This window comes from Doryrhamphus excisus, chromosome 1 (genome assembly GCF_030265055.1).
Source record: "Doryrhamphus excisus isolate RoL2022-K1 chromosome 1, RoL_Dexc_1.0, whole genome shotgun sequence".
NCBI lineage: Eukaryota > Metazoa > Chordata > Actinopteri > Syngnathiformes > Syngnathidae > Doryrhamphus > Doryrhamphus excisus.
This window is the reverse complement of record NC_080466.1, coordinates 37,191,396-37,219,321: the sequence shown is the minus strand read 5'-3', so window position 1 is coordinate 37,219,321 and position 27,926 is coordinate 37,191,396. Positions and strand designations below refer to the sequence as shown.

The following is a 27,926-nucleotide window of genomic DNA, read 5'->3' as shown; positions in this document are numbered from 1 at the left end:
CCACCCGCCCTCCCCTCCCCCAAAATGTCTATGTACATTATTTTACAGGAAGACATAAAAACATTGCTTTAAAACCAATTACAGAATAAAATACCTCACAGATTATCATAATTATGTCAATATTAATAACAATATTACAAAGGTTTGTTTTTAAAGACTATCAAAATATACATTTTTGTGTTTTTTTTTTCCTGTGTTTCCATGATGCTTAGAAAAATGACTTATTGTTGGATTTGTTCATTATGTTAAAAAGGATTTGCAAAGAAAAAATAAAAACATCATGCCTGGTTTGTTTTGTGAGATACAGCAAGGATTCCATGATGAAATAATGACACACAGTGAGATACGATAAAATTATTAAAAAATAGTCCTCTTTGACTTTGTCAAAAATGACAAAGGTTATCTCAGAGCCTTGTTTTCTTTTCTCAGTTTCCAAAGAAAATGACATATTTGGGAGAAATGGTGGGGGACGGGGTCTGATGTGTATGAGGGAAAAAAAGAAAAAAAAAAAGAGGACACACTGGGATATTATGTTGAGATTAGTACAGCAAAAACAGTTTTTTTTTTTAAAAAGATATTCAGTCGGTGGGTGGAGCCACAGGGAGCCAGGACAGCCAGACAGAGCCTGCAGCCAGCCAATCAGGTTGTGCCGTCACAGCACTCAGCATTTGATTGGCTTATCAGCAGAAGAGAAGCCCTCAAATCAAGTACGACCCGAGTCATCTCAGTGGTAGCCATTTGTGAACGCAGTAGCAATCAGAGGACCCTGAGGACGCACACGGCAGGTTGAGCGATACAAATAGATGTATTCGAGTCGGTGGAGTGGATGGGTGGGTGACATACCCCTAGACCGTGGCCGAACCCTGTGCTGGGGGCAGGACTGGCCGCGCTAATGTAGCTGCTAACTCCTGAGTCCTGATTTGCTGCTGCGTACAAGTCAGCCATTGGTCCAGGACTGCTGGTGCTCAGAAAGCCAGCTGTGCGAGAAGGGGTGGAGCCTATCGAAAAAAAAAAAAAAAGTCGAAAAATATTATTTTATTTCCCCGAGAAGACCTTTGTACACACATTACACACAAGTATGCAAAGTGCATTGATATCCATTCTCATTCACAGACGCACCTCTAACAACCGCTGCCGCTGCCGCCGCCATTGGTCCGTATGCAGTCAAGGGAATGGCTAAAAGGTAACAAAAACACACACAATCACTGCGAGTTCCAAATAAAGCATCTCCATAAACAGTCATAAACCTGAAAATCCTAAACCTTGCTGAATCAAGTAAAAACTCCAAACACAAGAACCTGGTCTTGATCTCAGTAGGACTTCTCTGGTTAAATTAAAGTTACATAAAAGCTATCATAAAAAAAAACAATGCTAAGTATTTGGAGTGGAAAAAAAGGTAGCTGTACCACCGAAAGCTAGGAGGCAAAAAAAAAAAAAAAAAAAAAACAGCTGCAGTCGTTTAGGATCCACGGTTAAAGCTTTTGGCACCTCCTGATCATTTAAAGATCTATTAAACTAAATTAACTTTTTATGATAATTACGCTTTCTTTGTCTGTAAGCAGGCTTTGCTACAAATAAAATAAGTGTGATAAAATAACACAGCACTGCCAACTATCTGTCAGTCAGTAACAAATATGGATGCAATACATTGCATGATTTTGTCTTCAGTAAATAGATAGTAAACCAACCTAGCATGATGTTGCTGTTGGTGTCTTCCTGTTCCGCTCCTTAACTCATTCAATACCAAAGTACCAAAGAACCTGTTTATATGTTTTTAGAACCCTAAACGCCCAATTTCAAGGTGGCAACATTTTTGTGTCAAAGTGAAGGTTTTCTCTCTCTTTTTTTTTTTAGTTGGGAGCTGATATTTTCCTGAAACTTACCTATGTTCTACTGCTGATTACTACAAGACCGGAAAAGGGTAGAATCAATTTTTTTTTTCTGATGAAAGACAGGTGTCTAATCTTTCTATTGGTAGGTTCCGTGTTTATATACGATAATTATTGACAAACAATATGTCTCGGTTATCATAATACGGTTAAACCTCCACATATTGGTGACTTCTTTTCTGTTAAGAATACATTAATTCATTCATTTTCTACTGCTTTGGTGCTGGAGCCTATCCCAGCTGTCTTTGGGCATCCTAGACTGGGTGTGCCAATCACAGGGCACATATAGACAAACAACCATTCACACTCACATTTATACCTATGGACAATTTGGAGTCCCTAATTAACCTAGCATGTTTTTGGAATGTGGGAGGAAACCGGAGTACCCAGAGAAAACCCACGCCCACACAGAGATGGCCGAGGGTGGAATTGAACTAGGGTCTCCTAGCTGTGAGGTCAACTTGACCGCCGTACCGCCTGTAAAGAATGCATATTGGTTCTTTTCAAGTTAGACACTATAGGCAGATTCCAGTCAGGGAATCATTTTTATTATGTGTGTGGGTGGTTTATTTGTTCATAGAACGCATCCAGAACGTTGAATAACTCTGTATCCGTCTCCTTTCAAGCACTGCTCTGTGAACTGATGAGGCGTTTGAGTGCAATGCATATTTCTGAGTGTTGTAACAGACACTTCCCTGATAAAACTCTCATACTAAACTCCATAAACCATACTCTTTCTATTGTTAGGTTCTGTGTTTATATACGATAATTATTGACAAAAATACGTCTCGGTTATCATACGGTTAAACCGCCACATATTGATGACTCCTTTTCTGATAAGAATGCATATTGGTTCTTTTGAAGTTAGACACTATAGACAGATTCCAGTCAGGGAATCATTTTTTATTATGTGTGTGTGTGGTTTATTTGTTTATAGAACGCACACAGAACCCAGGTTACTATGTAGTCAAACGCTGAGCATTTGACTTTTTGCCATTAAATACGTTCAGTACACACTAACCTGCCAACTCAGGGGGGTGGGAAGATGTCAGGAGGGGGGTCCTCTCTAAATGGAATTCTAGAAACAGAGAAGGTCAGGGGGGAGAGAGAGGTCTCTGTAAATGCAGTCACCATCCACCAGCCTAGTTCTAGCAGAGCCACAAAAAACTGTAACACACATTTAGATCCACAGCGGGACACCAACATGAAGGCAAGAAGCGCACACAGTTTACGGTGAAAACATCTATTGTGGGGACAGGCAGGAAGGTCGGAACAGAGGAACGGGAGGGGCCGTTCAGCCAAAGGACACAAGGTCACATACATAGGTCGTTAAAATAAACAGAACAAAATATTAGAGAAGACCCACGGTAAACAAGGGAAGAAACTCTGAGATTTGAAGACACTTAACAGAGAATACTTTGAATAGTTTAAAAAGAAAACAAGTGCATTGTGATTGTGAAAGGTTGCCAGACGCGCACATGGCCTTTGTAGTTGCAACACATCACACAGCTGTATCAACTACATGCCGTAACCCGCATCCTTTGGCCTTTCTTCTCGTCGACTCGCCTATGCAAAGTGAAAATAGGGAGTAGAATGCACACACACACACACACACACTCACCTGGGAACTGGTAGGCGTAACCAGGTGCGATTCCAGAGTAGCTGCGGCTGGTGTAGGTAGCAGTCTGGAAACCTGGGTAACCTGTTGGCAAAAAAAACGAAACCTTACTAACAACACAACAGTGTACAGTACACAAACTTAACTATTGGTAACATTCAACTGTTGCTATGAACCTAATGTTTACCGTGCGTGGCTGTAAATGTCCACTAGAGGGAACCAAACAACTGTAGACAGCATCTAGCGGTGTCATGTTTGACCTCTACGAGCAGTGACTTCACACAAACCAGGAAGCACTTTCATATTCTTTAATATTTAATAGGTGTGCTTTTATTTAAGGACGCGAGCACAAATATTGAAATATTCAAGCCAATTGTAGATACACATAAATATATATATACTATATAGTATAAGAAACAATACAAGCAGTTGATGTTTGCTAAATACAAGGATGAAGAGTCTTGAACCAGTCATGATGTGCTATATTGACGGTTACTATGGTACCCATTATGTCATTGTATGGTCATATCACCTCAAAAACAAATAAAAAAAAATAAAAAACCTGAAACTATACTAGGAAAGCAGGAAGTGAACAAATATAACAGTTACTGATTGTAAAAGTACCAGATGGAGGGGTAGGATTTAATAAGCTTTGCTTCTTCCTACTCCTTTTGGACATGTGGAACTGTGAACTGATTATGTGATGCATTCAATTGCAATCTGATGCATGTTCAAATGAAATAAAACCATAACCATTACCATTACCAGTATCTATACTTCAATAAAGTGTACAGTAATACCACCAAATGTCTTACCAAGCATACCGATACCCAGCATGAAAGCGTCCATCCCATAGGGCATCACTCTGGATCGACCTCTAGCTGAACTTGTAGGCGTCATCACCTCTTTAGGCTGTGCTTTCTTACACTCCACCTACAGAGAGCATAAGGAATAGAGTTGTATCTCTTTGCATCTGAGTGAATTACATATCATATTAAGACATTGTACACGCTATGAATAGCTGCAAGCAAATAATACTTATTTGGTTGATGCGGTACAGTTCTATTATAATTATAATAATTATTATAATAATTATAATTATTACTATAAAAAATATTATTATAACAATTATTCTAAAATAATTATTATAATTATAATAATATTATATAATAATATTATAGTATTATAATAATTATAATTATTCAAAACTATCAAAATATTGCAAAATCAATCATATCTTTAAAAAGGCAGAATTTTTCATACAACTTTTGTATAGAATATAATGTTGGAAGCATGTGTATCAATTTAAGCGTGTTTTCCTCCTCTTGCCTACCATTTTGTTGTTGATCTCATGGAAGTGAATCTCGCACACTTTCTCAACCACATCTTCATTCTCAAAAGTGACAAAACCAAAACCTGGAAGACACAAAAACGATCCTGTTAGGTCCGGCGATCTGTTAAAAACACAGAAATCTGGTGTATGCTATTGTAATGCTATTTGCAATCTGGGTTTGTAGCTACAGCGGTAGTTCCCCCTCACTGCTGTGTCATGTATTCTAATCACACTACATTCATTCATTCATTTTCTACCGCTTATCCTCACAAGGGTCGCGGGGGTGCTGGAGCCTATCCCAGCTGTCTTCGGGCAAGAGGCGGGGTCCACCCTGGACTGGTGGCCAGCCAATCACAGGGCACATATAGACAAACAACCATTCACACTCACATTCATGGTTTTGGAATGTGGGAGTGGAATTGAACCCTGGTCTCCTAGCTGTGAGTCTACACGCTAACCACTCAACCGCCGTGCAGCCCACACTACAAAAATGTCCAATGATTACAAACAATATTATTGGTCATGCTATGGTACTTTGGTTTAATTATTTTTAATATTTAAAGATGGAATCGGAAGCCCTAAAATATAGATTGCAACATCTTTGATCAGCAGATCTAAGAAAATAGTGCAGAAAATGAGATCCAATCATGCATGGAGGAAGAAGACAAAGATTACAGTCTGATGACAAGGACAGGAATAGACCGGACAGGAGTGACCGCCGTCCATCAAACTTTTCCTCACCTTTCATCACACCTCTTTTCTGAGGCGGAGAAGTAGCAACATGACACGAAACTTACATGACCCGCCTGTCAATCAGCTGTTGCTGGTGCATCTTCCAAACACCTGAAATCACCTCGACTAGTCACACCCCCTTTTATTTCCCCCTCGCCACTCATCAGTATTATACACTCCCTTTACTTCTTTCATTTCCTTCCCCCGGCTGACGCCTCACTTGTCTCATTAAGTACCATCCTCTCCTAGAACCATCCTGACCCTTTATTGCGACCCTCAGCGGGCGCAGCACTTCATTCTCGCTGTGAGAAGACAGAGATAAATGAACCAAGGGGGGGTTGATGGAGGGAAAAAGAGTGTGAATATGACTATAGGGTTCACCGGCTCCTATGTATCGTCGCTCTGTGACGTCTCCTAAGGTCCTGCGTCCCTTCATGTGTGTAGCATGTATAGCATGATGTGTGATATTGCGTATACGCACCTCTGTGTCTGTTGGTTGTTTTGTCAAACATAAGCATGGCATCGTCAACCTGTGAGAACAAAGCAAAGACTTGGATGGGCTCGGACATTAACACACACACATCATTACACAGCATGGGGTGCCATTGTCCTTCTTTTGCATTGGAGAAAAGGGGAAAACAGATGGAGAAGGGTGGAAGGAGAGGGAGGGGTGACAGGTGACAAAGGAGAGGGGAGAAAAAGTGATCCGTGTGTAAAAATGTAAAACAATCATAAATCAAGAAGCATGAATAATCACAAGATACTTAATACTAAATTCCTCCCTTTTTTTGCCTGCTTTCATTCGTTCACTCGCCATCTTTCTCCACAAAGTTTACAATTCCCTTGGAGACCTTGTAAAGAATTTCAATTAGAAGAACAACCTCATTTCAATAGGGGTAGAGGGAGGAAAAGAAAGGGGAGAAAATGGGAAACTGGAATGCTGAATAACGTAAGGATCAAACGAGGAGAAAGTTTTGATGCAAAAGATAGAAAATTTGCTGACAAACACTTTGCATCTGAAAGGGATTGAACAAGGGCCTTTGTCAACATGCAGTCCTTTTCTTCTCCTTCTCCCTCCACGTTCCTATTTGCACTCACTCCACTGCCCTATTCATATTCCTCCTCCTCCTGTTTCTCACCAACGGCCCCCCGTTTCCCCCCTCCCTCCTTCATCGCTCCTCTAAACCCGCCCCACACTCACCCTTCACTGGCAGCAGAGTTTCTGAGTTTCTGCTTGAATTCTTCAATGTGTTTTCCAATGTTAAGAGGCTGATTGATTTGAACTGAAAATGAATGGCTACTTGTTTATATGATCACATTAGCCACGTATACATAGACCCAAATATTCCAATTCCATTCAGGTTATTTGCTCAAACGGAAAGAATGTAACCTTTGTATACACCTCATTCACAAAGAAAAATGCCAATCCGAATGAATATATAATCAGATTCACAGGGGTGGAATATTCCTTTCCCCAATCCGATTGAGGTATCTTGTACCCGCTCAAACGGAAAGTTGCCACAAAGTTGTGACTGCGTTTTTCTTTGTGGTGTTTTTCTTCTTCTGTTGTTTATTGGCGGTTGGCAAGCAGCTTTCGTGTGCATTAGCGCCATCTGTGGAACAGAATCTAAACCCTTCTATACGCCATTCACAAGTCCAGTTTTATTTAAAAAAGAAAATACATATCTATATAAAACATGTCCCGAGTTTAATTATAAAATATTAGCAAGATTGAACTTTTTCAACAAGTGAAAGAAAAACTCTGTATCACGTGATGTTGATGTTTACGTTTTACTGCGCATGCCCCATTGACTATTCTGGTTGATTATAGCGGCGCATGTAGACACGGGATTGGAATATTCCTTTCCATGTATACCATTGCTTTCAGAAAGGTCATTCTGAAAGATTCCATTCGGAAAGAGTAAAAACTCCTCATGTAAATGTGGCTAATGTTCATTCATTCATTCATTCATTCATTCATTTTCTACCGCTTTTTCCTCACGAGGGTCGCAGGGGATGCTGGAGCCTATCCCAGCTGTCTATGGGAGAGGCGGCGTCCACCCTGGACTGGTCGCCAGCCAATCACAGGGCACATATAGACAAACAACCATTCACACTCACATTCATACCTATGGACAATTTGGAGTCGCCAATTAACCTAGCATGTTTTTGGAATGTGGGAGGAAACCGGAGTACCTGGCGAAAACCCACGCATGCACGGGGAGAACATGCAAACTCCATGGCCGAGGGTGGAATTGAACACTCGTCTCCTAGCTGTGAGGTCTGCGCGCTAAACACTCGACCGCCGTGCCGCCCGTGGCTAATGTTATGAAGAGCAAAGAATGGTCTCAAAGTTGTTGAAATCCCCTGCGTTTTTGTTCTTGTTTAGGATGCGTGCAAGTATGTCACATTCAAAACCGGAATGTCGGAACACAGGGCTTTGGATAAGACCAGGACCATAAGCAGTTGGAATGCACAGGCATGGCGTGCAGATGATGGTGTTTTCAGATGTTTTTTTGTTTGTTTTTTTTTGCTGCTCTGTGTGTATGTGGACTGCTTGGGCAATCTTTTTCATGTCACAAAATGATGATACCCAAATGGTCTGAAATTGATATCGGATCGCGTTTTATACACAACAGGTACGGAGAAAGCATTAGCTCTAACATACACAGCAACCCCATATAGAACCAATGCGCCCTAGTGTTGAGACAGATGAACAGAGTGAAACCTCTCGTCTGTTTGGTAGAGAGAGAGGAGGAAAACAAACATGCATAAATGTCAATTTATCAAGGTCGGCAAAATTATCTACTTTCTTTTCATTTATTGTGCGATTAATTCATCTATTGATTATCGTGACAGGCATAGCTGCAACTAACAATTATTTTCTAAGTCGATCAATCCGAATCTTGTTGTTTTGATTAATCAATTGATTAGGCGCACAGACCTCACAGCTAGGAGATCGGAGTTCAATTCCACCCTCAGCCAGCTCTGTGTGGAGTTTGCATGTTCTCCCTGTGCATGCGTGGGTTTTCTCCGGGTACTCCGGTTTCCTCCCACATTCCAAAAACATGCTAGGTTAATTGGCGACTCTAAATTGTCCATAGGTATGAATGTGAGTGTGAATGGTTGTTTGTCTATATGTGCCTTGTGATTGGCTGGCCACCAGTCCAGGGTGTACCCCACTTCTCGCCCGAAGACAGCTGGGATAGGCTCCAGCACCCCCGCGTCCCTCGTGAGGATAAGCGGTAGAAAATGAATGAATGATGGCAAGATACCAGAAAAGAGGCAAAAATGTCGATCACCACTTTCCAAAGTCAATGCTGATGTGTTTTGCCTAAAACGTAGACAAGATAATAGCAGAGCCCTATGATTTTTGCTTTAATGGAATCGCGGAATTGACCAATAAAAACGGAATTTACTGTTAAATCGCACAGAAAGTTCACGTGTGTACAAGTATTTCCCAGACGCACAGCTCAATCGTGGCAAAATCTCATCATTAACACTACTAGACTTCGGAAAATCCTCCCTTACAGAGCGTGAATGGAAGCTAGCGGGTTTAGCTTAGTTTACCAGAGCATGCCAGTGCAGCTGTGTGTGTGATATTTTTACCATGTCGTGTTTAACACTTTAATACAATGCCAACTGACGACGTGCGGGTTCCGAGTGAAAAACAATGTTTATTCTTGCACCAAGCTCACTCTCTCACGGCCTTCAAAATAACCAAAAAATTAAAACGGAAAAATTTCGTAGGGCCCTATAACTAAATGCTAAACTAAACTAATGCTAAAATGAGAGGATATTCACATCTTTTTAATTTAAAAAAAGGATTAATCGCATACTAAAATAGTTGTCAATTAATCATAGATTAATTGTACCAGCTCTACATATTTGTGCAAATGAACTCTTCTAATGTACCTAAAGGGGGGGGAGGAAAAATCCCTCCCATGATCTCCCACACCGCGGCTGGCCGATGTCTTAGTCACATGGCGACACAGGTGGAGAATGACTACATGTCTATTTCCATTAAGCTGCAGCAGCACTGAAACTCAAACCAGTGTAACATGAGTGTCAGAGGCCTCAGGATGACCAGACCATCTGATTTCTAGCCCTGACTTTTGGATGATGAACACACTCCGCACTCCGTGACCATGTGTGTGTGTGTGTGTGTGTGTGTGTGTGTGTGTGTGTGTGTATGAAGCCAGAATGTGTCCCGACACAATTGAAAAAGTTTGCAAGCGAGATGTGGTGATGATGGAAATGGAGAGAACCAAGGTTGCTCCTGCAGTCTCCCTGACCCCTTTGACTCCCATCCGTCTTAATAGAGCATGTAGCACCGTACGCGCCCCTTCCCTCCCCCCATCCTCCACCGCTCTCTGCTCTTCCAAATGCAATGACACAGCAGCAGGACAGTAAGTAGGCAGCTGCATGCCAACATGTTATCATAAGAGTAGAGTTACTGGCAGCTCGAGCAGATAGCGTCCCTGTTAGCATTGGCACCGTCTATGCTAGGTTAGCATGCCGATGTGAGTTTTTTTTTTTTTTAAAGCCTGCAACAGCAAAGGACACATTCTCTGCATACATACATTAGAGATAAAAGCAAAAATGCCACACTCCCATTCCATGATTAGAATAGTCTTCTTTGGGAATACAATGGGGCACTATCCCTGTCACGTGTACGAGCTTATGCTGCAGTCACACACCAGCCCCTTGCCCTTGCCAAACCCAATAAGAAGACGATCTCCGATGTCCACTGCCCAGGGTGCTGTAAGACAATCTGATTGGATAGCTGTGGGGGGAACGGAGATTGGCTTAGCAGCAGCTCAGTAGTTAACTTCTCAGCATTCATGCAGAGAGAAAGCTAAAGAAAAGTTAAAGTTCTCATGAAGCTGGAGTCGTCTCAGAAATGTCCAAACGAGGCGGTCACACTGAATGCAACGTCAAAAGTATTGTTTGATTGTCTGCGTTTTCACATACTAGATTACGAAAAGGTGGTGTTCACTTTTTTTTCCCCCCCTTGCTGCTTTCTCCTCACATCTCTCGCTTTCATCTTCGCGCTCTCTCCGGACAGCTCTCTAAACAGGCCAGCAGACAAAGTGTTCAGTCAAGCCTCCTAATTGCTGGCTCACATGGGTGAGTGGAGTCCAAAGTTTTCCCGTCTGCCCATGGACATGTCCATGCTGCACTCTGTTCTCCAACTACTTCTATTCAAGTGAATCCAAAAGTACGCATTTTAGTAGACATTTCTGTATTTTTTCAAAGAGTACTGACATGAAAAGCCTGGTAATAAGTTTTTCCTCCTGAAAAAAACTGTCGGCATACAAGTCAAATCATTAAATTACACCAAAACTAGTGAAGTTTTACTTGTCACTAATAACGAAAAAGTAAATCAGAAGTACAGATTGGTTATAGTTTCCAAGACACTATAGCCACATATACATGGACCCAAATATTCCAATTCCATTCGGATTATTTACTCAAACGGAAAAAATGTAACCTTTGTATATGTACACCTCATTCCGAAAGAAAAGTGCCAATCCGAATGAATATATAATAGGATTCACAGGGGTGGAATATTCCTTTCCCCAATCCGATTGAGGTATCTTGTACCCGCTCAATCGGAAAGTTGTCAGACTGAGTTCTTCTTCGTGGTGTTTTTCTTCTTATGTTGTTTATTGGCGGTTGGCAAGCAGCTTTCGTGTGCATTAGCGCCATCTGTGGAACAGAATCTAAACCCTTCTATACGCCATTCAAGTCTAGTTTTATTAAAAAAAGAAAATACATATCTATATAAAACATGTGCCGAGCTTAATTATAAAATATTAGCAAGATTGAACTTTATCTTTTCCTGTTCCCGGGTGCGTTCTTTCAGCGAATGCTGAGATATGACGTAACACGCAGCTCGAGACGTTCTTCGTTTAAAAAAAAATGGAGGCGAGCAATCGACACTGGACTGCTGCGGAAAGTTTTTTTGGATCCAAACTGAATTTCAAGACTGGACGAACGAAAAACTGGCAATACGAAGTTATTCCGAAAAAGTGCAAGAAAAACTCAAGGAAATCGGTATCACATGATGTTGGTGTTTACGTTTTGCTGCGCATGCCCCATTGACTATTCTGGTTGATTATAGCGGCGCATGTAGACACGCGATTGGAATATTCCTTTCCATGTATACCATTGCTTTTGGAAAGAGAAAAACTCCTCAAGTAAACGTGGCTAATGTTTTAGGTTTTTTTCGGAGTCTCCACAGCGGATCTTTTTGATCCACATACTGATTTTCGTCTGGAGCCCTTTATATTCCGAATGCACCGATGGTGCTAACTAGTGGAGATTCGAACCTGAGTCCAGAACGCTAACCACTACACCACGGCAGGCTCAGTTTCCAAGACACAATATTCAAAGATATACAATATTCAAACTACTTGATTCCTCAGAATAAGAGAACCTTCACCTACTCTCCCACAAACATGATGGCTGCAGTCATCCTGGCCTGAAGCTCAGATTTATTCAGCGAGGAAACTGCACACAAACACATGCTTCAGCTGGGTGGAAAACACCTGACGTGTTAAGTAAGCAGCAGTTTCCCTCCAGTCTGATGAAGCTGAGCTGCATAGATGTGCTTTCAGAAGAAAGCTTAAAGAAACAAACTTTTAACATGCATCAAAGGGCTGCAGAAAATGCAGCGCATTCTGTATTTTCTTTGTGAGGCGGTGCCACGGTATAAAAATAAACAGGACACTGAGTCCTACTCCATCCCAACCTGCACCTTGTAACCAGGCTTAGATAATAAACAAGAAATACCTCCTGCTCAGCAGGAATGCACTGTGGGACCGGCGCTATGCATGATACAGCTTCAGTCTCATGTGTCCAAACAGTCCAAATATTCCCTTATTCTGTTGAGGGAGTGCAGTCTATCATATGAGAGGCGCAGTAACCACCGGGGGAAATACGATTGGCCACACTGCTCCACGCAGATAAATAATCCATAACACAAGTACCTGTAACACATGACGGTCACATGTTATCCAGCTCCTATGCAATCCAAATCACAGACTTAAGTTTCTTATGCTGCCGCCAACATTGGCAAAACAATCTCAATTCACACTCGCCTGCAAAATTGAATGAAAACTCAAATATGCATGCCAGGCCAGTAGCTGGTGACTAGAATGAAACACTCCCATACATGCAGTGCAAGAAATGTAATATCTTGTCATTTGTACATTTGAAAGTAATGCAAGGACCTTTTTCAGGAACTTTCCCATCTACCCTGCGTTTCCACCAAACGCTATGATTCCACTAATGCCAGATTTAGTTCCCTCTTGCTCTTTTTTGAGGGGCGTGCTATATGCAGACAACAGAATTCAAACTACAAACTTGTGGATCTAAATGTAGGATACCTGCCCAATCAAATTGGTGAAAAGCCAAACAAAGCAATAGTCGCAGGTCCAACAGCCAACAAGCCATATGACCAATTAAATAATAAATGAAAATTAACTCGCTAATGTTTCCAATGTGTTCATATGTGTCTGTTTTCCTCGTCTCCCACCTCCAAACAATCAGAAAGACAGTTCATTCTGTGCATTGGTTCAGCACCGAGACACTTCATACATACAGTAAAAGTAAGACCTTGTGTCAACCATTCAGCCGCTTTGTCCTTGGGTGTAGGCGGGGCTACTAGCATACACACATACATCGACCAGCAGCAAAAGAATGGAGCAATGCAAGGTAACAAAAAGATGCTATCAAACCAAATTCCCCAGCTCCCATGTGGGAATATTAATGAGCAAGATGAGCCCATTAACACGATTGAGCCAATTCTTTTGAAATTCTTTTAAAAGTCAACAAAACTTGCCCACCTCGACCCCAAAAAAAACTCAAGATGCAGAGCCTTCGCCCCGATAGTAAACGAAACGGGGCAGTGCAAAATGAGTGTGGTTCACAGAAAGTCAACGCAAAAGAAATGCTACTTTTTAATACAGTTGAAAAGCCTGCGTCTCAAGGAAATGCTGCAAATGTTAAACAGCACAAATCGCCTGCGAGAAATTACCTTAGAAACAGCAATTCCTTCCACAACTTTACAGTAAAATATGATATATTTTTTTTAAAAATGCATTATTATATACAGTATCATCCAAATGTTAGTGATTTATTTAGTCTCAAAAAATTCCAGGCTAACTAAAAGTCCCCGGTTATGATGTACTCACACATGCATGTCCTTTATCTCCACGGAATAACACTTCAGTAAAGGTGTGGTTTCCAAAAACCTCTACATGAGAACAAGCTAATAAGAATAGAAATATTGCTTCTCTGCATTTTTACAAAGTTCCACAGTTTTATACCAATTCACAGAGTACTGCAAAAGCTCCTGAAAACACCAATTTGCATATATTCCACGCCAGTCCCGCGTGTGCTTGCAGCAACTGCTTGTCCTCATTGTCTTACCCAAAGTGTATTTTTAATACTGAATTCCGTCTATATTTGGGTTGAGCTTTTGAATTATGGGAGTTGCATTTTCCACTGGTCATAGTAAATACATTTAGCAAGTACAATTCTCTGTGGAGGCATGAAGAAGAGTATATCTTGAGTGCCACACAACAGCAGCCCTGTGCAGTGCCATTCATGAATGAATGTGACGTACTTGCTCATATACATGTCCTCCATCTTTCACAGTTTACATAGTCATGCTTAAGTCAGAGCTTTCAAAAACCAGAGCATATTTACTCTGGAAATGCTCTTCATATGTGAACAAGTGGCTAAAATTAAACTTGTTAATGCATTGTAGATAAAAATGTGAAAACAACTGTGTGTTTTTCGAGAACCGAAATGCTGCAGTTCTGTAAACAAATGCCTAAAAACACCAGCATTCATCTGTTTATAGCGCAACGTGTAAAGGACCCATTAAGACACTTTTTTTTTTCCACCAAGCGGTCCAGTTTACTGTGGTGTGGTTCCGATCTGTAAACCCCGAGTGAGCTGTGTACCCAACATGATGTATGTATAGGCAGGGAGGCCATGTTTTGCTTGATGTTAGCATGCAACTCACCAATGAATTAAATCAAGATGTCAGGGTACATTTCCTTTTTTTGTTGCTTTCTTTTCTCTTCCTGTTCCACTTAACAGTGTACCAATCAATGGGAAACACCTTTAAATGTACAACTGTAACCAGAACCTGGCAAAATACAGAATGTGTACAATGCAAACTGAAGCGACTTGGTGGAAACAAGCTTTATAGAGTACTGAATACTGAATCAAATCAGCATCTTAAATATGCTAATAACACTGAGTCATTGGCTAAGATGGAGAAACAACACATTAGGCCTGTAGCGCAAGTATAAGTTAGGATTCTTTAGCACTTTTTCGTCTTCAACAAAAGAAAAAACATACAAAACATAACATTTATTGGTGTTGAGTTCCAGCCTCTTTGTCTACACAAATGTATGCAAGCTCACCTCTCCTCAAAGCCAAAACTGTGCCACTGTCACACACGCCTCTTTCCATTCATGCAAATACACACTTCTCAACAACAGTAGAAAAAAAAAACACTGGATTACAGTGGGACAATAGGCAAAAGCAGGTCACCACGGTAACAAGCTGTGTGGGACTAGAGTCGGCTGCGTGCGTATGGGATGGGGAAGGAGTCTGGTACAGATTTTTGGGGTAAAATGGGGTGTGTGTGTGGGGTTACAGGAGCAGCTGTTGCATCTGATTAGTTAACAGTGAAAAGGCTGAACTCTTTGCACTCCATCCCAGCGAGCGCCATCCAAACCCTCGTTAGCTAAACAGTAACCCAAACGGCAGACACTTCGGTGCGTTTATGACCCATCAGATTGCTGTTTTTTTTTTCCCTCCCTTTTGGTTCAAACTCACTTTTCTTCATCGCCATCCCGAACATTCTTTCTTTTCTCTGCCCTTCAACCCTTCCGAGCTCCCCTCCCCATCTCGCTCTATGGGGGGTTGCTTCTTCCCTTTCAGTCCCCCCTGCCATGTCCCTCACCCCTTTTCCCCTCCCGTCGCTGCTTTTTTTCCTCCCTCTCCCTGGCCACGCATCTGTCTCCACAGCATGTGTTTGCCTTGAACTAAATTTCATTCAAAGACGCACACTAAATATGGAAGCCCAAAAATATGAGATACTACAGAAACAAGACAGACAAATAAGAATGGATGTGAACTGATAAGCACCTGAGCGTAAGCAGGTGTATGGTTTGACACTTGTATACCAACGGAAGACAACCAAAGCAGAAGAACTTCAATGTTGCAGTTTGAATGAACGGAAAAGGTCAAACGATACACGACACCAACAAGAGGATATTATATAGCACAGGAGTAAATTCAACTTTACCTTTCCAAACTGGTCAAAGTATTGCTTCACGTCGTCGATGGTGGTGTTGACTGAAAGACCTCCGACAAAGATCTTCTTTGTCCGTGTCACCAACTAGTTAACACAGAAAAGGAGGAAAGCATTGTTAGATTGGTTCTCAGGTGATTATTTGCTTTACTGTGTTATCTAATTGAATTGTTTCACACTCTGTTTTAGGTGTGTGTGTGTGTGTGTGTGTGCAGGTGAATACGATCTGTGTGTGTGCCTATTCATGTTGGTGGTGGGGGGTTGGGGGTTTAAAGCTGATGGTCAGGGTGGAGAAAGGCGGGGTTTGGGTGACAGGGTCACAGTGTCAGGCTGGTCAAGTGGATTGCCGCTCCTCGTCGGTCATGTGACTGACACTAATCCTAACCAACCAGAGCTGACTGATGAGGGGTGACACATGACATCACTTCTCCTTCCGTGTGTGCACTCACCTTCGGCTGAGCCCGGCGAGGGAAAGCGACTTTTGGGTCGATCTGTGTGGGAGACATGAGGGAAGATACGATATATTCAGTAACGTGAACATAATATCAACATCTTAAGAGTGACGTGCTGGTTTGATGATTAGTAAAATGCCATAACTGTGGTTCTACTGCTGGATAATCGATTGGATTTTTTTGTGGATTGGCAGAGCATGCTTCTACATATGAAAATATGTCAAAGAATAACGCTATTCTCCATAAATTAAGTGTACAGTCAATACTCTATATACTGAAATGGTTAACTTGTGTCGCTAAAAGCATGAATCACTAGAAAGATACAGCCAGCAAGTACATATTGTGTATGTAATACTATGATACAAGGTCAGACTAAATGATCTGACACATTTGTAGGGTAAATAAAAGTACATATAATGGCATTTTGCTTTGTTTCTTTATGCCATTGCTTTTCGTTTCTTTTTCAGTTGCCGCCATGAATTGGACTGGTGAGCATCACGCTTTCATTGTGGAAACGTTTATCAAAACAAACTATTTCATAATATTTTGACTAAAATAACTACAAAAAAAATCTACATTTTCCTTAATTTTTCAACTTTATGGCATTAAAATTACATTATTTTTCCTCATACGACTCTACGACTTTTTACTCACTAGAATACAACCTTTTCTTTGAATATTTGACCTTTATCCTCAAAAGTTTTTAAGCAGTTTTTTTTCCAATTGTCAGCTTTCTTACATTTTCTTTTCATAATAATTTGACTTTATTTCCATAAGATTATGTCGTTATTGTGTGTAAATTCAAACTTATCTCATCTTAACTTAAAGTAAACTTAAAACTAAAACAAAAATGACAACTTTGAGTGGTTTAGTTTGTTTTATGATTAGTAATATTTGTTGGTTTTTGCTCCTTTTTTCCCATTTTTTCTGTTGTTTTTCTTGTCATTTTTCAACTATTTAAAATGTCTTCTTATAAAACAATAGCTCAGCAGGAAGCACACCAAAATAAGAGCATGGAACATGGCAATATAATGACTTAATTATTTTCTCTATACTATTTGGACACATATATTTGCATACATTTTTTAATTAAAGACGTTATATAGCTGACAAAGCTAATGAATTTGTATTATTAGTACAATATCTAATAATATATCTCCATAATAATCAATTAATCGTGTTTTTAGAATATGCGGAGCCCCCAGGCCGCCCTTTGTAACTGCAACACAACAAGCTTTCCGTTTGCACTTCAATCTTGGTAACCATGATCCATATAGCTTATATTATTATTTAATATCACAACTTATTACAGTCTGGCAATTTCAGTGTAGTTTTCTTCCGACATTAAAAAAGTACATTCATCAAAATGAAAAGTAATCAATAAAAAGGCCCCTTTTAAAAATACTTCCTGTGAGCTCAATCAAATGTAAGAAACACACCTTAATTATTAAGTCACGGAATCTGCCAACGCATGTGAAGGGCAACGTCCAAAAATAGAACATACGCTTATGTATGAGCATGTATAGTACACCCTTGTTGATGCAAACCACCAACCTCCCCCCCAAACATCCAAACACATCGCCAAACAAACAGGCGTGGTGAACAAGATACACACTAAGGCATGAATACATTCTCTTTATGTTGTGTATTATTTTTCCACAAGTTAATACCAGACAAGACTCATCTTAACCCCAGACTAGACAAGAGCAAAGCAGCCCGGCGATCCGAAAGGAACATGCATGTAATATTGCAATGGAAAGATGACTATTTCACACTAACAAATCCAGACAACCTCCATTTAGGATTAACTAGATTTGACTGTATCCATATTTCTCCCCCGTGGAATGTCTGAGCAGTGGTCAAGGTTATAGATAAAATTAGAAGCAAATGAGTTTTGAATGAGCTGGCCTTTATAATAATGCTAAATATGCAAAGCCTGGCCTGGCATTTTAAATTTGTGTGGAATCTTGTGTTATTCTCACTCAAGCCAACAAGAGAGGCGATTTTTTTAGGTCACAGAACCTTGTAGTGTATTAAGGTCTTAGGCTTCCATCTTTGTTCTAATAATTGGATGTGTGAAGAGAAACCCCTTGTGCCTCACACAGGCGTTGAATTTATATTGGCGACTAAAAGGAGCCTATCAAACAGCCAGACAACATGCACTCGAAAAGTGAGCAATGCGCACGATACAAGAGCGGGCGAGATTTCCTTCAATATTCAAACAATCCTTTCATCTCGCCCCGATGTAATAATTCACGGCTTCTGATGACAAATCTTCAGACCAAAATATCCTTGGAGGACCTTTAAGTGTCTTTACGGCCGCTTGAAGAGCACAAGGCTGTGTAACTACCATGCAGCAGCAGCAGCAGCAGCAGTGCCCTTGGGAAGGATTGCCGCCGACTTTGCGCCTTCAAGTGGGACAAAGACGAGAGGAGTCGTGTCACCTCCAGCTGGTCTGAGCCCAGATACTGCGTATAGCAAGGTGACAAGGGCACGCAAAGCCACCAATGACTATGCGGTGACAGGAAGTGACCACACTAGGCATTGCCTCCGGGATTGCAGCTATAGTTACAGTCTACGAGAGATGCTACTTGATACAATATTTTCCACAATATGACTGCTTCAATTGAATATGTAACCACTTGGAACAAAGGTCACCTTGACCTCTGAGGTGTAACACTATGTAACAGAATAACACCGGAGTACAGGAAGCCAGGGAGTGATCCGCCATGTAATTATTAGCTTCCACCTGCAAACAAACCGGCTTTGTTTGCCTGGCTGTAAGCAGGTGTTTATGTGCCTGTTACACAGAAGACCCGACTGGAATAGATACAAATCACATGGCAGCGGTTCAGTTTGGATACTATTTGTACAACTACACATCCTGTCCGTCTCAAAATTTGTAACCTAGACAGATAGTGAATAATACACTCCCTGTTGAATTATGTAACTGCAACGCTGTCATATGTTTAGAATTATTGTGCTTGTAATATACTTTACTTCTTATATAAAGTAGTGATGGGGTGGAACATGGGTCCTCCAGGACCAGTGAAATAAATGTCCGGTGTTTCTGTTGGGACAGGGATTTGGGTCAATTTCATTGGTCGGATATGAACTGTTCTCTTCTGTAGGAGCAAAGTACATTTAGTTGTGACTGAATTAATAACACCTAAGCTGGTGGTAGTATCAGTAGTAGTAGTAGTACAGTACTCGTTTATTGCAGTTAAATGGTCACAGACTGAACTGTGATAAGTTAAATGCTGTTACTTATTTATAAATTGAATATTTTCATAGTTTAGAACACAGAAAACCTGTACACTTTAACGTTATTAGAGCCCTCTAGACATGAAATAACACCCCTATAGTCAACTTTACGCTCATATTGCCCTAAGTGGGGGTCGAACAGCAAGTGACATCTAGGGTCCAGAGCTGAGTTTTAGGGGCTTAGCCTCAGGTTAGAGACGGCCTAGCCATTGATGATATCACAGACCCGTCAGTTGACGTTCTCCTGATATTTTGTTGTGTTGTTCTCCAAAATGAATCCAATATTCCACTTCGTCCTAAGTCTAGGTGAGCCTTAGAATCCGGAAGACGACGGACTTATTCGCATGCCTTCTTCCTTCTATAGTTTGGTGTATTTCATAGTTTTTACCCTGTGATCCGTTCCCGTCTGGATGCAAATAGCAGCTTAGGGTTTTTTTTATTGGTGATTATTATGCCAAAAAATGTGATTTGTTCATATATTTATGAAAAACTGTGATGGAGCACTCAGTTTTACCTGAACTGCTACAAGATGAGATTAATCAACAACCCGTTTCCACACGATTGACATCATTTTTTTAGTGGATTACCAAGCTCATCCCTAGTTCCTGCACAACTACATTGTGAAAGTGCTGCGAGGTGCAAATGTCTTCTGGGTCTGTCAGACTACAGGATCAGGGTCGCCCCCGAGGCAGCTTGAAGCAGACATTTAAGAGAATGACACCACAGCATAGAAAGTGTAATTGTAGTCCTGTGTCACTTGGAACGTTGTGGTTTTTCCCACAAATAACACACGTTATGACTATTTGAATGATCAGGAGCTAACCAAGAAGGTTACCAACTAAGACTAGGTTAGGCCTAATGCATCTTATTGTACTTCTACTATGGCTACGGGCATGCCATGCAGTTAAAAAAAAAATCATTCCACTTCAGCAAGAAGACAGAATACATCTAATGTGTCATTTCTACAACTGTCCGTCCTCAGCGGAAGGCTGTGATAAATGAAAAACTAAAGCATCTAGCATCAGACTGCTGGATTAGCCGTGAAGGAAAAACACAAAGCACAAGTAAAATGGCTTAGCCAGGTCACTGTTTGCAACACTCAGAAATAGCTCCTTACATCTTGACATTTGAGAAGTGGCTCGACCATGTAACAGTCAACTCGTGAAAATGTGTAATCTTGTACAATGTGAGAACCTTTCAAAAGGAAACAAGCTTTTCTTTCTTGAAGAGAGTTATAACTGAGTGTTCTTGTAATGGTCTGACTAACACTCTGCTTCATAACACCCAACCTGTGCTCCGGCTATGCAGCAAAGTGACGGCAATGTGATTTTTTTTTTTTTTTTAGTGGTTAAGCTTTTAGCACTAATCTACAACCAATAGTCACCTTACGTTGCCCAGCGTGTTCACCAGTGTGACAGACTGAAAAACAAAACAAAAACAAAAAAAAAGGAGAAAAAAATAGGTCGTCAAACCAAAACATAAAATACCTGCTGCAACAAAATAACTTCCATCCGGTACCCTAATAGGTAATAGAGAGAGAGGGGGGATGGGGAGGAAAGAAGAAGAAAAAGCACAGGGAGAAAGAGAAGGCATTCATTTGGAAAACAGAGTCGGCCCATGAGAAAGTGGGCCTGTCCAGCGTAGCGGTGCAGCGGGGCCATCCCAGCAGGCAGTCCCTCTGATTTCATTAATTAACAGGACAAAGAGTACAAAACAGATGGGCCCATAGAGGAACTGGGGCTCCCATCCCACCCCCCACCCCCCACAAGCACACATACTGTATATGCACACACACATTCTAATAATGTAGCACCAAAGTAAGCACTAATGTGTACTAGATTCATAAAACATGACCGCACCTCTATAAGTATGAGCTTCAGTGTATATAGAAACGCTTGGCAACCTGTAAGCAAGAAGACGCCGCTGACTGTGGCATCATAATGGAAACAGGCTCAACAAAACGCTATGGATACAAGCAGGCTAAAGTAAATAGAGACGGTTTGGGCTAAAGCCAGCAGGGTCGATCTACACAGCTCAGTAATTAGTTAACCAACCTCACTAATGAGAACCGCCTCACCCCCTTTTTCCCAATATCTACCTAACCCGACCCAATACCCCGCACCCCTGCAAGCCAACAAGAGCTTGGCCTTGCTAATGTCGTGCCATGGATCCACCTTACAGACAGAGCCGGGTCCAGACTTTATCCTCAGATCTTAGGCCGTGCATGGGCCTCGGATGCCCAATCCAGTTTGTTTCCTTCAATCCGATTAGTTGCTTTTCAGATCTATACTAATTACAGCAATCCTCCCCGCCCTCCTCTCTACTCTTCCACCTTCTCCATCCTCCTGTTCCAAGTCTTGTCCACGTCAGCATTAACCGCTAATCTCCAGTTGGGAAAGGAGAGCGAGAGCCGGCAACTGGACTCTACTCTAACCAGGTGTTAAGAGTGGGGCCATAGTTCCACAGCGGGTGGTTTTCATTAGTCTATTTGTGCCCTATTGACAAAAACAAAAACAGCAACCTGGTATGCTATACAATATTTGGTTTGACATTACCTGTAATGGATGTTTTGTTTTGCTTATCATAAAACCAGTTTTATGCACAATGTGCCTAGTAAAATCCCATTCAAATGTATTTCTATTAGGATAAAGATTCCGGGTTCTATAAATATGCTATGCAGAGCATTTTTGCTACACTGCAAAAGTACCATACCGGTTGTTGTTTACAGATTTGTCACATCCATAATGTTCATTAATATCACCTTCATTTTGGTAATGGTAATGGTTTTATTTCATTGGAACATGCATCAGATTACAATTGAGTGCATCACATAATCAGTTCCCAGTTCCACGTGTCGAAAAGGAGTAGGAAGAAGCAAAGCTTATTAAATCCTACCCCTCCATCTGGTACTTTTACAATCAGTAACTGTTACATTTGTTCACTTCCTGCTTTCCATAATACAGTTTAACAGTTTACGGTTGTTGTTTTTTTAATAATGTACCTTGTAACCTTAGGTTATGGCCGCAACAGTATCGGTACTGGTAATGGTTTTATTTCATTTGAACATGCATCAGATTACAATTGAGTGCATCCCATAATCAGTTCCCAGTTCCACATGTCCAAAAGGAGTAGGAAGAAGCAAAGCTTATTAAATCCTACCCCTCCATTTGGTACTTTTACAATCAGTAACTGTTACATTTGTTGACTTCCTGCTTTCCATAATATAGTTTAAGGGTTTTTTTGTTTAGTTTTTTTTTTAAATAATGTATATGACCATCCAATGACATAATGGGTACCATAGTAAGTGTCAATATAGTGATATATATAGCACATCATGACTGGTTCAAGACTCTTCATCCTTGTATTTAGCAAACATCAACTGCTTGTATTGTTTTTTGAATTGGCTCATCGTTGTGCATTGTTTGATTTCCTTACTCAATCCGTTCTATTTTGCACCTTGACCAACAATTATTTACGGAATTTTGTGGTCATTAGTAGTATGGCATCTACTCCACACATCATCAAGAAATCCAATCTTTTTTTGAAATAAAACAATGAATGACCCTTTCTTTCATCAAAATTGCACACGACTCTCAGTAATAACACACTGCAGCCTTGAAATAATCCCAACTTGAATCCATGTGTAGACAAAATGGGAAAAGCCAATCTGATCTCGCCCTTTCTCTTTCCTGTAACTGCTCCTAGTGAAGTCTCTCTCCCTTGAAAACAAATACCAGTTGTGCCCTTCTCCTGTGTCCAGAAAACAGCACACCACTGCCCCTTAGGCCATTCTCTGGCCCGGCAGGAAATCTAACCAGCAACAACCTCACTGTAAAAACAATACACGACCGCCTATTTTGATTTGCATGTACACCGATAGTACATACGCTTACAGGGCTGCAATCATCATGTAACCGAGGTCTCCCATGTGTTATTGGAAATATTTAATAACGCATGTAAATGGTTGTGTTTGCAGTATTACAGCCATTTGCACCTGTTAATGTAGTTTACTTACACAGGCGGCACCCTGTTGTTGTTGTGTTCTATCCCTGTCGGTCTGTCTCTAACCTTCCTGTTCTGTGCCTTCAAGCGTTCTTTTCTCTCACTCCAAAGGTTTGGCTTCGATTTGAAACGTCCGAGCTTCAAATAATCTACCTCGTTCCGGGAAGGAATGTTTGTCTCTCATCTCATTCTCATCAAACTGCTGAGGGCTGTCCAGTCTTGAAGCAAAAAAAAAAAAATACAATGTGCACGTAGAATGTGGATATTAATAAATGGTGAAAATGTCAATGATATGCTGACTTTAAAACACCCACAAAAAAATACTGTAGCTTGATAGCTAACACCCAGCATAATGTAGTTGTTTGTTGTTTCATTTTGTAAAATAAATCAGGGACAAAAAGTGCCAATTTTTAATTGCATATCCCTTGCAAATTTTGCATTTTCATAAAATATGAATAATAAAAATGCAAATAAATAAAACAGAGACAAACCTAGTAAGCATAATCTTGGCTGGATAAATAGCAAGCAACATATTAAAAGGGACTGTATGCAGCTGTCTCATTTTTTTGCAACAAAAGATTGTCCAAAATATGGCTATTTTTCACAGTTACACATCAAAAATCATTAAAAAAAAGTGTTATAATTATCATTCGGCACGGTGAGATGATTGGTCACTCACAGCTGTCTGGTATTCACGTAGGTTTCTGTCGCACGTACACACACACGCACAAATGAGCTTTTGCAGTTGTCCCTCGCTACGTCATGGTTCAAATAAATGTTTCTATATCTTAGTACTCCCAATATATTGAAAAACAAGTCATATGTAGTATTCTGGTCACTCTACAGTAATGCTATACTGATGAGACATTACGTTACCTTAACAGTTTACAGCTAAATTGGAGGCTAACTAGTTAGCTTGCTACATACGTATATGCCATGAGCGGCCTCTCTCTTATGTCCATGCAGTGATTCCATAGTCTGAGCATTAGTGTTGCGCAATGTGGTGTAAACAAAGAATAACAGGAGTGTAAAGGTGACTATAGGGGTGCTATTTTATATCTACTGGGCTCTAATAATGGTAAAGTCATAAAAAGGTTTTCTGTAGTCCATGGAAATATTTGATTTATTAACATAACAAGAATACGCGTTATATCCGGCGTAGCTCAAAGCAGGAAGAGGATGTGAAGAATGCTCACCGTATGTTTGAACATGGCCACCATTAAGGGTACATATGTGATTATTGTTTGGTATATTTTTGGTTTATAATAGAGCTACGTTTAACAGTAGCAGTGGCCTGCCAGGCTACTACACTTTCAAAATCTGCTTCCTCCAAACCAGCGCACTCATCACACGCATGCACTCTTGGCTGGGCTCTCAAAGACTAACATGACTTATAAAATAACACTTGAAATGGCATAGAAATTCAAGCCAAAAAAAAAAAACAACCGACTCCAGCAACACGGTTTTGTCAGAAGAATTCCCAGCAGAGCACCCCCCCCCCCACCACCACTACAGACAGACAACTTTGCAGTTCAATTCAAATATTTTCTCCCCTTTCAAAAATATCTTGACTTCACACACCAGCAAACCCCTTAACAAGATGCGTAATCATTGCGTGTGTGTGTCCACAGCACACAAGCACCTTAAATGAATGCAAAATAACTGAGAAGTTGTTATGGAGACATAAATCCCAACAGACTGTGTACTTAGAGGACGGTCTCCAGTGGCTGGCGTCACCCCCGGCAACTGGTTTGCTCCAACAACTAACCGACACTACCTTTCTCCACCTCCTGGGCCCATGCTGTGCCACTCATGTTCACTCTGAAATCATCCTATTGTTGTGTGTGTGTGTACATGCGGTTACTAAACGGCCCATAAGCTGACAACAGACACCCAATCTACATGACCAAGACGGCAACATTCACACCTTCATAGAGATTTAAATGGCGGCGCCACAGCATCATACATGTAGGCTGTGTGACACATTTCCGAATGCTGTTGTTTCGCATTCGCCCACGGGGGGGAAATTACATGAGCACAGTGGGTAAATACAGTAAGTCCACTTAAAGTACATTTAAATTGGACGAAGAGGCATTCAGGGGCCTCACGCTGTATCCCCGCTAACAACATTCAGAGCCAGATGCTTTTTTTTTCTCTTTTGTTGAGGACCATAAGAAAAAGTTGTGAGCCATGTGAGGGTTTTGCAAGGGGCTCCTACCCCATTCAGGTCCCCCCCAAGGTAACCATGGCAATGAAGACCAAGAAAGAACGCTTTCATGTTGGCGCCCTGAACCGGGATTTGGAGGGGGAAATGAGCACAGAGAGAGAAGAGAAGAAGGAGGGAGAAGGGGACTGTTGCTCTAAAATGTAGTCAACTTTACAAGGCATACGGCGGCAGGGGGCAGTTGGGGGGGGGGTGTAACACAGGTTTGGAAGTTAGAGGAAGAGGCAGGGCTCACCGTTTTTGAGTCCAGCTCGTGTCTGTTTTGGGCCAGAACCTTCTCCACGCCGGCCTGGTCTGCATATGTAACAAACCCGAACCCCCTGGGAGAGGGATGAGAAATATTTTTTAAATGAAGACCTTTTGGCGATTGGACAGGGTGCACACACTTCCTGCTTACCTCGACCTCTTGGTGACGGGATCCCGCATCACCATGCACTCTTTCACCTCGCCAAATTTGCAGAAGTAGTCCTTCAAGCCCTCTGCATAGCAACAAGATGTTTGCTTGTGAGATGATGAGATGGCACTTGAAGTAGACGTTGTGTTTATTGTGTATGAGACCCGTTAAACGGAGGACCCCCCCCCCCAAAAAAAACAAGATGCACTTGGTGGTGATTGTTGTTTGGACACCATTGCAGTCAGTATGATAACAAGAATGGGGGTGGGGGGATGGGGAGGGAGGGGGCAGAGTGGCGGGAATAAACAGTGTGCGCGCATGGCTCCTGTGAGGGTGCAACGGAGAGCTGCAGTAAGCAAAAACAACACGCCAGCGTGTTCATCAATGTGTAAACTCCTATATTCATCAGCGATCGTTACATATTAGACGTTGTATGTACGTACGTGGGGGAAAGGACACGCAAGTCGTACAGTTTGTGTGTGTGTGTTTGCAGCGTTAATCTCCTCGCGTCTCGGCAAGTCTAAATCCTACGAGCTGATCCCCGTTCAACAGAAAGGCATGCATTGAACTATTTGCAGTTTATTTGCATCTCCACGCACTATAAACGACTATAAACATGAATCGATAGTGGTGTGTGGGTGTGTGTGAGTGTGCTGCGTGGAGACTTGTGCGTGAATAAAGTAGCGTGCGGGACAATCTCACCTTGTGTCGTCTGCCAACTCAGACCCCCGATGAACATTTTGCTGAATGAGAGAAACACAAGCTGTAAGTCACATTGGAAAAAAACAAAAACACGCGTGTTTGTTACAAGCACATCAACGGCGACGATGTGAGGAGTGGGAAGTGGGCTCGGTGCGTGTGATATAGCATCATTAAAGTAAGAAGAAAGCATCGGCCATGTTGCGAAGTCACCAATGGGCCAAGCGGGGCCGTTATAATCCCCCCCAGAGGACGACTAGGAAGGTACAAAAAGCAACGAATGGTGTAGAAGTTGGAGCAAAAAATGTGGCCTCCTGGAGAAAGATGGAAGTGGAAATAAGAAGCGAGCGTCTCCTCCGTTCAGTGGATCCATCGCACACACACACATAACGCGAAACACACACACACGCAGCGTGCTTGTCTTTTGTCTAAGCACCGACTCAAACTCTTAAAAGTCCAGCATGAACTCGAACCGGGACGAAACAAAAAGGCGGGTAAAGACTGTTTTTTTTTTTACCATGGGTCGTGGGGGGAGTTGTCTGTTCCGGACGACAAGCTGCTCGGGCTCCCTTCCGTGTCCATGCCGCTCTCCGCTGCTGTATTCCCGCACTGAGTGGAGGCGAGGAGAGCCAGTAAAGCTCCGCGGGTTGCTGCTGCTCCAGACTCAGGGGCGGGCAAACCGAGGGGAGGGGAGAAAGGGTGGGGGTGGGGTGTTTAATAGGAGGAGGGGTGAGCGACACACACACACACATGCGCACACACATGCAAGGACACAAGTAGAGAAGCTCCGCCCCCATCTCGTTACCCTGTAGCCAAGCCAGGCCTCGAAGCTCCGCCCCCATCTCGTTACCCTGTAGCCAAGCTAGGCCTCGAAGCTCCGCCCCCCTCGTGCACGCTGCCTGGCTGCCTTTATTCATGGTGCCAGTGGCGCGCTCTCACTAGTGTTTCCCTCTGCTGACGTCATTGCCCCATCACAA

At 41.7% G+C, this 27,926-nt stretch overlaps 1 protein-coding gene across 3 annotated transcripts; it reads right to left on the bottom strand.

The window, feature by feature from the left end:
• Positions 1-27,619, bottom strand: LOC131108721 (RNA-binding protein Musashi homolog 1-like). 3 transcript variants are annotated; one of them, XM_058059999.1, is made up of 15 exons: positions 27,467-27,619; positions 26,953-26,993; positions 26,254-26,335; positions 26,092-26,176; positions 21,020-21,049; positions 16,364-16,405; positions 15,909-16,001; positions 6,054-6,102; positions 4,841-4,923; positions 4,323-4,440; positions 3,511-3,591; positions 2,911-2,967; positions 1,120-1,176; positions 844-998; positions 1-766 (listed from the first exon to the last, which is right to left on the bottom strand). In XM_058059999.1, exons 1-15 carry the CDS (start codon positions 27,529-27,531, stop codon positions 725-727), a joined length of 1,080 nt encoding a protein of 359 aa, XP_057915982.1. In that variant the 5' UTR covers positions 27,532-27,619; the 3' UTR covers positions 1-724. The 3 variants fall into 3 exon arrangements, with proteins under 3 accessions (XP_057915982.1, XP_057916153.1, XP_057916074.1); XM_058060170.1 differs by having other exon boundaries at positions 21,015-21,049; positions 27,467-27,609; XM_058060091.1 differs by lacking the exon at positions 21,020-21,049.
• Between the last annotated feature and the right edge of the window lie 307 nt (positions 27,620-27,926).

Excerpts from the sequence above, each read along its gene's own strand:
- LOC131108721 (XM_058059999.1), bottom strand. The coding sequence starts at position 27,531 with ATGGACACGGAAGGGAGCCCGAGCAGCTTGTCGTCCGGAACAGACAAC. Across the intron at positions 2,968-3,510 it reads TTACGCCTACCAGTTCCCAG|AATTCCATTTAGAGAGGACC; the intron begins GTGAGTGTGTGT and ends CTCTGTTTCTAG. Across the intron at positions 767-843 it reads GGTTCGGCCACGGTCTAGGG|GGTCCTCTGATTGCTACTGC; the intron begins GTATGTCACCCA and ends GTGCGTCCTCAG.